This window comes from Macrobrachium rosenbergii, chromosome 22 (assembly GCF_040412425.1).
Source record: "Macrobrachium rosenbergii isolate ZJJX-2024 chromosome 22, ASM4041242v1, whole genome shotgun sequence".
In the NCBI taxonomy this organism is placed as follows: Eukaryota; Metazoa; Arthropoda; class Malacostraca; order Decapoda; family Palaemonidae; genus Macrobrachium; species Macrobrachium rosenbergii.
Window position 1 is genome coordinate 28,163,391 of NC_089762.1, and position 12,335 is coordinate 28,175,725.

At 36.0% G+C, this 12,335-nt stretch overlaps 1 protein-coding gene across 4 annotated transcripts in view; it reads right to left on the reverse strand.

Annotated features, from left to right (window-relative positions):
• Nucleotides 1–12,335, reverse strand: part of AdamTS-A (ADAM metallopeptidase with thrombospondin type 1 motif A) — a 712,259-nt gene that overhangs the window by 90,943 nt on the left and 608,981 nt on the right. For all 4 annotated transcript variants that reach the window (XM_067124504.1, XM_067124503.1, XM_067124502.1 and 1 more), the window contains exon 5: nucleotides 288–445. In XM_067124504.1, the coding sequence (XP_066980605.1) occupies nucleotides 288–445 (158 nt within the window). The remainder of the gene's footprint in view (nucleotides 1–287; nucleotides 446–12,335) is intronic.

Below are 12,335 nucleotides of genomic sequence, written 5' to 3' on the forward strand. Positions count from 1 at the left end.
CTTTAACAACTTGGCCATCGAGGCTCTTTATATATATATATATATATATATATATATATATATATATATATATATATATATATATATATATATATATATATATATATATATATATATATATATATGGACATAAAGACAGGCAGATAATCAAGTTTGCAAGTTCTTCCTAGAAAGTTACATCGTTCGTTCAACAACTAACAAGAATGAAAGTCTGTTGTTCGTTCTCCAATTTATATTCGTCTACACAGACCTTGTCAGCTTATGAACAGAAGCAGAGAATGACTTACCACAGACATCAGCGTCAAGACGTACTGGTTGACGTGCTTGCCATGATACCGCGCCATCTTGTTGTCCACCACGACCAGGACTTCGATGCTGTATCGCTGGGAATACAAGAACCGCCTCGCGCGGTGGTGGTGCTGGGTTGTTGACCACGGAGCCTCAGCTGCGGAATAAAAAGTAAAATTAGCAAAAATTCAGTTTCATAGGAAATAATAATAATAATAATAATAATAATAATAATAATAATAATAATAATAATAATGAAAATCGAAATAAGAAGGATATGGAATATGCCAGTGGAAATTGTACCCATACTCACAGGAACACTAGGCACGATACCAAGATCCCTGAAAAGGAATCTGGAAAAACTAGATGCCGAAGTAGCTCCAGGACTCGTGCAGAAAAGTGTGCTACTAGAAACAGCGCACATAGTGAGAAAAGTGATGGACTCCTAAGGAGGCAGGATGCAACCCGGAACCCCACACTATAAAAACCACCCAGTTGAATAGGATGACTGTGATAGACAAAGAAAAAAAAATAATAATAATGGAAAACAAATCCACAGTTATGTATGGGTACATATATTAAAAAATATATCTCTACAGATAGCTTTCGGGAATCTGTTCGATTCCCCTGTTCAGTTGAAAAGGGGACGCGAACAGATTCTCCGAAAGCTCTCCGTAGAGATTTATTTTTAACTATATGTACACATACGTAACTGTGTATTTTTTCTTCATTTCAAGACTCATGCTACTATGAGTATTTTTTTAAATAATAATAATAATAATAATAATAATAATAATAATAATAATAATAATAATAATAATAATAATAATAATAATAATAATAATAGTAGCATGAGTCTTGCATTGCAGAAAAAATCCACAGTTACGTATGGGTACAAATTTACTTAAAAATAAATCTAAATAGATTTCCGGAAGTTCTGTTTAGATTTATTTCTAAACATATTTGTACCCATACATAACTGTGGATTTAATTGTCAAATAATAATAATAATAATAATAATAATAATAATAATAATAATAATAATAATAATAATAATAATAATAATAATAATAATAATAATAATGAAATTTTCAAAACTCTTCTTGAGTTACATATATTGCAGACAGTATTCACAGGCTTACAAGTTTCATAAGCAATTTCAATGGAAAGACTGATGGCTTGCGATTACTCAATTGAAAATAAAATAGGTAAGAGGCGCAAACTCGACACTAACCGTTCAGTAATTTTAACAATGAAGTAATTATCTGTTATGAAATCTTCAAAAAACACACCACAGGTTTTCTATTAACTTCGCGAAAAGGTTACCAAAAAACTCTGTAAGCTTTAGTGTACCGATATTTGGATTTTACCTCCATAAATATACAGGCCTTTCAAGCCAATTAGAAGGTTAAATCTAGTTTTCTGGAGAGGAAAATTCAAAGAAAATTAGCAATGACAACCCAAAGGTTGAACAATCTTGACAGAAAAAAAATATCGTTTCCACAAAAATAAAGTAATAAATTTTTACTTTATGCGAAAAAAAACTGACAACGTTGAGTGAAATTACAAAAACGAAGTAACGCGTATTTTCAGCTTGGTATCAGTTTTTTTTTTTTTTTTTTTTTAGCCCAAGAGCCTCCTTTTCCATGCCAGATCTTTTATGAAGTGTAATTATTTAAAAAATACACTTATGTGAAAGGTCTGGTGAAGCCTAATAAAGAGAATCTTTGCAAGAATATACTCTAACGCGTACCATTAAAAACCAGCCCAGTTAGTCTAATGCGAGAAGAATTTTCATGATTTTGTTGGGTAAAGTCTGAAAAAGCTGTCACTATGAAATCTAATTTAGGATGCCCAAAACAATAAAAAAAAAAAAAACACGATCCCTGGTGATGAAGCAAGATTTCATCATTCTTTGCACATTAATTAAGAATGACTGATTACTGTATATTTGTTTTTAAATTTTCTCCGGCACCTAATCTGAGCAGGCCTAAAACTATTTCGTACTCCTCATATTGCAAGCTTTTTTTTTCTTTTTCTTTTCTAACATCGACAGCAGCACACCATAACCTTTCCATTTGTAGGGGTGAAAATCTAACAGCTATGAAAGGTTCCGTCGGCATTATTGATCACAAAGGTCGAGTCAATTTAGCCATCCGAGCGTCCCTCGTCAAAGGAGCAGGTAAAGGCTAAGAGAACGCCGTTTGTCTTGCTCGTTAAAAGGTGCCGGTGGTCGAACATATATGGACGAAATTCACTTATCTCTTAATACCCATTGACCACGGGAGAGGCGTCTAATGGTGACTGATTAGAGTTTTCACCTTGGGTTGTTTTCACATTCAAGAATGATTTATGGTGTTGGGTTTCGGCGCCAAAAAAATTCGTTAATTGGGTATAAGTAATTATTAATCACAGGAGTGTCATGACGTGGCACCGCAGCCGCAACATTAGCACTTGTGCATAATTAACGAAGCTTTAATTCAAGGGTATTTCATTGTCGATTGCCTATAAAGATAGCTCTCCTTGAAGTAAGGTTTTACTGGAACCACTTGCATACAGAATAACAATTCATCAATTAACGTAAATAATGAACATAATCTTAAACTTATTTGCATTAGCCTACAGTCCAGATCTCAAGTGGAATGAGTATTCGAAGAAATCAAGTACAAGGACAACACCGAACAAATAAGCTAATTGCTTTTGGATGTTAACAGTGAATCGGGTTCTGGATCGAAACCTACCATCCGATTTTACAATAATTATTACTGTTACTACTATTCAACACAAGTGAACATTCGTACACACAAAAATCAAAAGACCATTTGACTCGCAAAGCAAGCTTCTACAGAGACGAATGCCTAAGCATGAAAAAGAGAAAACAGAAAGAAGAAAATAAAGTTAAATAAAAGTTAACAAATTAATAAATATCTATATAAAAAAGGAAACGCAAGGAATAAAGAACTTCTAGTACTGGACCGTGGGGCAACGTGGCACCTCAATAGCATATGGATGCGGGCATCTGCTATGAACAGCACAAACTCACTCTTGGGGCGCAGGTGAAAAAGCACTCATGAAAACTTAATTTTGAAATAAAGTGGTTAAACTCGATGTTTTACAATGGACTAAATTTCATTTACCCTTCTAAAAGATAAAGACTCCTGAAATCTGACAGTACCCAGAAAGAAGCGCAGTTTTCCAGTAATGGTAGAACAAAAACAGATATAATTAAAAACACCATATCCGTAGTAAAAGGAAGCTAACGAACAATATCTAGTTTTCTATCAGCTATGAAAAGAAAGCTTGTGTTTGCCATTATTAGTTGTACAATACAATTACATGGAACATGAGCTGTACTGTATAGTATCCGTTTTTGTGGATGAATACTTTCTGAAGGCAAGAGTGATAAAATTTTATCACTCTTGAGTCTGGGAGAAAGGACTCTACAAGCCTAACTGCAAAATGATGTGAAAATCCCATCTGGACCTTCCCCACCCAAACTAGGTTATCTAAGTTCTTTTTTTGAGTCCTTTGAACGAAAAGAAAAATTTGTAAGAAGTTGGCTCGGGATAACGGTTATCCTGAAGGGATCTATGAAGTAGCTCTGGTGTATACTTTTCACACTGATAAATGCTATAAAATATAAGAAAACGCGACATGGAAGATCAAATTTCAGATAAAGTGAAAACTAACAATGAATCACGCTTTAATTTGCATAAAAAAATAATAACTTTAAAATCACAAAACCAGCTAAAGCCACAAGAGAATCTGAGTGGCCCAAACGTTTAAGAGCCGTTGAGATGTGATAATAAGTTAGATACTGATACTTTGTTATACAGTAGAAGAAATCGGAAAGGGATATGAGATTTGTAAGGGTCAAGTGTTCAGATCCTGGCAAACAGGACGACTAGATGTTGAAACCACTCCCTTGAAGATACAGGGCACTGATATTGCATGAGAACTCCTTTAGTTATTTTCACCAACAATTACGCTCTTATTTATGAATGAGAGAGAGAGAACAAAGACATGGGAACTCTTTAGTTATTTTCGCCAACAATTACGCTCTTATTTATACGTGTGTGTGTGTGTGTGTGTGTTTGTGTGTGTGTGTTTGTGAGAGAGAGAGAGAGAGAGAGAGAGAGAGAGAGAGAGATGGGAACTCCTCTAGTTATTTTCACCAACAACTACGCTCTTATTTATGAATGAGAGAGAGAGAGAGAGAGAGAGAGAGAGAGAGAGAGAGAGAGAGAGTCCCCCTCACTGACTACACTACAGGTCACGTACTACAGGTCAAGCGGTGGTCAACCGTAAATACCCTTCATAAAACGACGTAAATAAAGAAAGAATTAAATTTCCCGATCAATTTGTAAGTCGTCTGTATCCGCCTTCTGAAGTATGACAGTCATTACTCTGCCCAGTCTGTGATTACTGTATCGGTTGATTATCGAAATATGTGATTACAGTAGTGATTCATTATCGCAAACTATAATTAATGTTATTGGTATTTACCAAAGTCTACAATTATTCGAAGCTGATTTTTCAAAGCCCACATATTTTTAAATTTTCCGAAAGTCTGACAGTTTTATAATCGTGGCGTACAACAATTCAGAATATATCCTTAATAATAAATTTATTACGGTATCAAATTTACGCCATTTTTTATTTTGTCCTACTGCGTGTATTTCTGCCAAATTTACTGCCAAATTTACTATCTTTGAACACCTTCAACTTTCGTTATTTAGTTTTCCCAAAGATTGTGAGTTTTGTCCAAGAAAATTGTCCATTTTCTAATGACATAATTACATTCCTCCGTTTTATAACTATGCCTTCAAAACACAGGAGACATATGAAGCACCGAAAGTTATGATTAATGCGTTATCGCAGCCATTATTTTTATTCTCAGCTTCGGAAATCGTTGCTCAAACCAATCGACTGTTTTGCCAAGGGAGAACTGAATAAAACAAGTAAAAAATGCGCCGAAGTCTCTTCGGCGCAATCGAGTTTTGTGCACAGCCGCTACAGCGTATAATCAAGACCATCGAAAACAAATCTATCTTTCGGTGGTCACGGTATAATGCTGTACGAGCCGTGGCCCATGAAACTTTAACCACGGCCCGGTGGTGGCCTACCCTATATCGTTGCCAGAAGCACGATTATGGCTAACTTTAATCTTAAATAAAATAAAAACTACTGAGGCTAGAGGGCTGCAATTTGGTATGTTTGATGATTGGAGGGTGGACGATCCACATACCAGTTTGCAGAAAAGTAATAAAAACGGAACTTATCATCCTGCTTTGTAACGAATCAACTCTCCTCTCTCGATTTTCTTTTCCATGCTGATAAAATGCCTAGTCAGGGTAGAAAAGATAAGTCTAACAATAATCTTTATGAAGAGATACGACTAAATTGGGTTATCTTTTGAGTTCTATATTCTAACATGGCTTTCACATAAACATAAGACAATTTCTTATTAGAATATTCTTAACAGGTTTACATAAGCGCCCGCTTTCTAAAAATCTAAAAATGAATCTGTTCAATTTTAGCATGTTTTATATATAACACACAAATATATATAATCTATATATGTGTATATATATACATATATATATATATATATATATATATATATATATATATATATATATATATATATATATATATATATATAACGTAACATACGATAATAATTAACTTTTAAAGTAATTAAAATTCTCAACTATTCTCGCCTCACGAAATATCAGTATTTTTTAAACAAGAACAGGCAGACATTACTTTACAACCGCTGCAATCAGCCATTTATTGATTTACAATGGCCGAGGTCAGATCAAATTCGCGAAATTTAACATGAGGTTGAAGCAAGGTCACTCTCCCCGTTTTCTATCGCTGAACACTGTACAGAAGGCTTCAAAGGCACCTAGAGCAAGCACTACACCCGAGACATCAGTGTTTATTATCTTTTATTACTATTCAAACACTGGTGGAATCTAAGAGAGATATCCCCTCACCCCCTTCGCAGACTTGATGAACTCCCAGATGGGCACAAGTGCTGTGAGAACTTCGAGAACCGCACCTCTTGAAAGAAGAAGAAGAAGAAGACGACAGAAAGGAAAGAAAGAACGAAGAACGGGAAGGCGTTGGCCCACAGGCGAACGGGAGGAACGTAAAGGAAGAAGAAGACACAAAAGAAAGAAACAACGAAGAACGGGAAGGCGTTGGCCCACAGGCGAAGGGGAGGAACGTAAAGGAAGAAGAAGAAGACACAAAAGAAAGAAAAAACGTAGAACGTGAAGGCGTTGGTCCATGGGGGAAGGGGAGGAACGTAAAGGAAGAGTAGAAGAGAAAGAAGAAGGAAAAAAGAAGACAGAAAGAAATGAAGAAACGAAGAACGGGAAGGCATTGGCCCATGGGGGAAGGGGAGGAACGTAAAGGAAGAGTAGATGAAGAGAAAGAAGAAGAAAAAAAGAAGACAGAAAGGAAAGAAGAAACGGAGAACGGGAAGGCGTTGGCCTAGGGAGATGTGGCAGGAGGGAGGGGGGAGTGGGGGGGTATAAAGGAAGAGAAGGCAGGTCGAAAATGGTGTCAAGTGGGCCCGTCTCAAGACGATGATGAAGCCCGGTCTTTCCCAAGCATGCGAGCAGACATACATACGCATGAGCACACGGGGCAGACGGCTGAAGGATTTGCTTTTATCTGGTGGCTGATTCTTGACGCAATTCCTTCTCCTCGGTCATGGATACGTGAATGGGGTTTGATGGGAGGTGTTTGTTACGGGTGGTTAGCTTTTGTATTATGGAATCTGCGGGTTAGAGGGGATTTGCATACGGATTTGCATTGGGATTAGAAGTCATAAAAGCCAACTGATTCTTTGGACGTTGATTCTTGACGCAATTCCATCTTCTCGGTCATGGATACGTGAATGGGGTTTGACGAGAGGTGTTTGTTACGGGTGCTTAGCGTTTGTGTATGGAATCTGCGGGTTGGAAGGGATTGTCCAGGGAATTAAAAGTCATGAAAGGCAAAACCAATGATTTGCAACAACGCAGACGCGATACGTTGGAAGTACAGTTATTTATTTATTTTGTTTTTTTACGTAACAGCATAAATCTAATGTGACAGGCGTCCCGAAGATGACGGAGTTTAAGGGGAATGGTCGAAAATAAAAATGATTCATTTAATGGTTAATTTACGTTACCCATAAAAGGTATAAGCGAATGTTGGTAAAAGCACAAACAGATAATCACAAGCACAACACTCTTTGTCACGGTTCTCTTCCTCAATGCTTCTCGAAAAAAACTTAGGATGACTAAATTTTGCTCCTCTAAAAACAAGATCAGAGTAACGAAGAGAGCCGTCAAAATACACAGGAGATGTACTTATCTGTCGTTAGTGGCCGGACATACAAGCTACCAAATTATACTGTACAAACTACAAAACGAAATGGTATTTGGTCCCTAAAGATTACACTGTACCTAAAACTCTACCCTTACTGATTTACTTAGCTAGGCAAATATCCTTTTGATATGTGTAAAGTTTATATAGAAAGAATTATTTCGATTTTTTTACCTTCATATCCCACACTACGGTAACATTAAAAATATAAATTTGGTGTATGATAAGTTTTGGAAAATCTAAGGCAAGGGATGAATGTAGAGAACGGAGAGCCATACAAACCAAATAACTTTTAAGAACATTAACGCGGATGGAAACAAAATTGAAATGGTTAAAAAAAAAAAAAAAGTGGTCCGCCTAACCCAAAAATAGTCCACCTTCTTGGGAAATGGAAGATTACAAGGATCAGGAAAAACAGAAGCTGAGAAGCAGACGGGGAAGAAGCAGAAAAGACTACCTTCCAAACTTCAAATTAAAAGGATTCTCATCCTTTGGACTGACATATGGTTGATGTAAGCAGATTAATTAAGTCATATTTTAATTTTGATGTAAGCAGATTAATTAAGTCATATTTTAATTAAATCATATTTTGATAAATGAAATTACATTTTAATTAAATCATATTTTGATAAATGAAATTACATTTTAATTAAATCATATTTTGAAATTATTAACATGAGAATTCAAAATAGATCCTTCGACATGACGAAAAGAAACCAACAGACCAACCATCCCATGTTGGTGAAAAGGCGATGCCATTAAGCGCAGGGAGAATGACCAAAGTTCCTTAACCTCTAAGACCTAAATCCAAGAGATGTTAGGAGTAATCCAAAGAGACATCCTACCACTTGATCCTTGATACTGGATCCTTGATGGGGCCTATTTAGCGTCTAGTGACTGTCCAGTTCTTATCTGACATGACAGAACCTAAACATGGCTAAGTCAAGGATTTTTGGAGGTTAAACAAGTTCATTGGGTTTAGGGTCAATAACCTTTAATCTCCGAGTTCACGATTTGGGGTGGACATGGTTATCATAAGGAGTTAGATTTCTTCTTATTTTTCTATAACTTCTTCCATGAAGGACTTATTATTCCTCAAAGTTCAGCTTCTTTGTGGTTACATAATCACCGAAACGGTTCTGGTAAAATTCTTCAATTCTCCAATTTAATATAGGAAACTAAGCTTTCGAAAGAAACGCTACCCTTTTCGAATGATTTCAATTGCGCTTGAGGAAAAACTACTCCGAATTCGAACTGAAATATTTACGGAAGTGCCAGCCTTCGGAGAAGTTGACCTTATACTGTATTTTACCGAACAGTTTAATCCTGCAGTGGGAGAGAATATTTCATAAACGATTCACGAAGATGGGGTGATGATTAACTCGAAGAGACCCTTAATTTTTCTCTCTCTCCCTTTTTTATCACACTAGCTACGACCAACAACAGTTACTAACAACCAAGTACATAATACACTGGTTAGTTCAATGAGGCATACTAGGTTTTTAAAGCGGCCAGAGGATAGAACGAGGAGAGAGAGAGAGAGAGAGAGAGAGAGAGAGAGAGAGAGAGAGAGAGAGAGAGAGAGAGAGAGAGAGAGAGAGAGAGAGTCCTATACCTATTGAGGACAATAAAGCTAATTATACAAGAATATTAATCAAGAGCAATGCGACAGAATTAAAAATGATTACCAGAATTTAAGTTCTCCAGTTTACAGAAAAATCTTTGCAATATCACTTTATGGACCGTTCTTGGCATGAATTACCTGTAGAAATTTTCCTTTCTCAATCGAAATTTGGATTTCAAACAGTGTTAATTTTCCTGCAAGCTTCCTGTAGACGCACAAACACATATTACGGATCGTAATGTACTAAAATTTATTTTGCTAGTACTTATTGTTAAAAGAAAGTTTTAGGTATAGGTCGAGGTGGCAAGAACACATAAAAGTATGAAAAGCAATTTATCATGACAATTTGTGTAAATTAGCCAGCATCCATGAACATTTTAGACTTACTATGAACGGAACTCAAAAATTACAATACATAAAATCTGGCCATTTTATTTTTTTTTACCGTAAAATCACGTTACTATTACTGTATTATTAACAAAAGAACCATCTGTCACTTGCTATCTGTATATGCAAATGCATAATATTTTCATTAGTTTGTAAATAAAGAACATCTTTCTAATTTACTGCATTATGAGCACACGCCAATATCTACATCAATTCACCTAAAATAAACATTCTTCCGTTACTTCAAAGGAATACATCACATACAGTAAGATCAAGCAAAGAACTAGGAAGGACTTCCAAGTAAGTGTGATCGTGATCTAATCTGATCACTTAACCATGACATATCAAGAATCATCTCGTGAACGAGATCTTCAGAACCAATGACGCACTTCGAGTGATAACAGAACGATCTCGAGCCAGGTCTTCCGAGAAAGAGGCCTAAGGCAGGAGAGGTTAGAGAGGAGTGGCCAAGGGTGCTCTGCCAAGGATGACGGAATTGGGGAACACCGGGCCATCCTATAAGATAGAAAACGTGACGCAAGATCCTTGCTCGGAAGATTGTTACGTGACAAAGTGATAATACTCTACCCGCAGTCAAGTGTCACATCGGAAAGAACTTCAAAGAAATGCTTCAATTGAATGACAATGACGATGGACTATCGATTTTTTATTGCAAAACGTTTTATCAAGGTATAATCTACCTCCGGTTGAAAATGGTATGAAATATGTGACGTCTTTCAAACGTAATTGTTAGTGAATTGGCTCCAAGAAAACTTTTACGAGGTATCTTTACAAAAACAGATCCTTGAGAAATTCTTTTTTTTTTTATTACATGAAAAAATTTTACAACCTGTATTCCTAGGGAAAGGAACAGGTGACCCCCTCTCCCCAAAAGAAGCGAGAGAAAAAGGTAGAACAACAACATCGTCAGATTTTCATGGTACAAAAGAGCGGTCCTCTTTTAAAATGAAAGGAACGCTCACTCTTACACGAACACAATAAACAGGTTATTCCTACACAGTTGTATAAAAAATGCAACACAAATTCCGGAAACAGCACTGACTGAATTTTCTAATTTACTTCACTCCAGACCCCTTTCCTAGCACGAAACAGCTACAGCTGGATAAGACAGTTGCAAGTTTTAATTTTAAGGCTAATAATAAGAAATCACACCACAAGTGTAAGATGTTCCACGAAATCACTTACAAGCTTCTGACGAGTGTATACAAGCACCGAAGTCTTTGCTGCGTAGATAAACAGCAGAGAGGAAATAGCCGAGACATCATTTCTTCGTTACTTGTCTATACACATTAACAGCAGCCGTGTTCATCATCGTCTTCTACATGGAAACGTGAGGAAATTGGTAGTATTTTGCTTCGTCACATAATACAATTGACAATTCTGGTTCTCGGGATTCTAAGAAAGCCAGCTGGGGTATCTGAAGATAAACACTAAATTTTCCCACAAAATCATCAGCTGTTGCAACACGATTCGGAATTGGGAAAATAGTTTCTTACCGAAAACAGGGCCACTTTATCCTTACGAGAAAAAGAATAAATTTCACTAAATTCAAGACCTAAACGATATTTTTTCTACAAGGACCCTTGCAAGAAAGCTGTGTCCTTAAAGGCCATTACGGTCTATTGACTCGGTAATTAACACATGTAAAATGACCTCTAATGACTATTTGTATGACCCAGACCTACTCGGTCGACTGCAATTAGCATGGTTATTTACTTCGGGGCAGACTGACATTATCTGCAGCTCTTGACACGACGCTGGACTTCTTTCGGCTTTAAGGCTACGATATTGGAAGATCCTTATTGGAGTCAGGCTGCGGCAATAAAAGTTTAGTTAGAAACAGAGAGGAGAAATGGATAAAAGAATACGCATTTTCACCTAGAATACCTCTGTACAAACCCATTATTATTATTATTATTATTATAATTATTATTATTATTATTATTATTATTATTATTATTATTATTATTATTATATTTCATAATGAATAAACATATATTTGGAGCAAGCCTAAAATATCACTGACTTTCAAAGCAAGCTCTCTTACAAGAGAGAGCCTACACGCTAACAGAGAAAAAGCAAACGGATGGATAATTAGCCCCCTTAAAACAGCAATGCAAGCCTTATTATTATTATTACTTTTTTTTTTATCACAGTCTTCGTATTCGACTGGGTGGTTTTTATAGTGCGGGGTTCCGGGTTATTATTATTATTATTATTATTATTATTATTATTATTATTATTATTATTATTATCTCAAAATGAATCAACATATATTAGGCGTAAGCCTAAAATTATCACTGACTTACAAAGCAAGCTCTTTTAAAAGAAATAGCCCATACACTAGCCAAGGGAGAGCAAATGGATGGATAAATTGATACATAAATAGGTAAATTTACTAAATAAAAGGAATAATTGCCTCCTTAAAACAGCAACGCAAGCCACAAAACCTATAGGTCTATAGGACAACGCTGCATGGCACATGAAACTTTAAAGAGCATTTTCATCCGTACATATTCTCTGGGAAGACCTTCCTTTAGTTTTACACTTTGAAAGAGAGACTTCCAAATACGGTTGACCAAAATAACAAATATAACAATGAAACAAGTAAAAAATGCGCCGAAGTTTT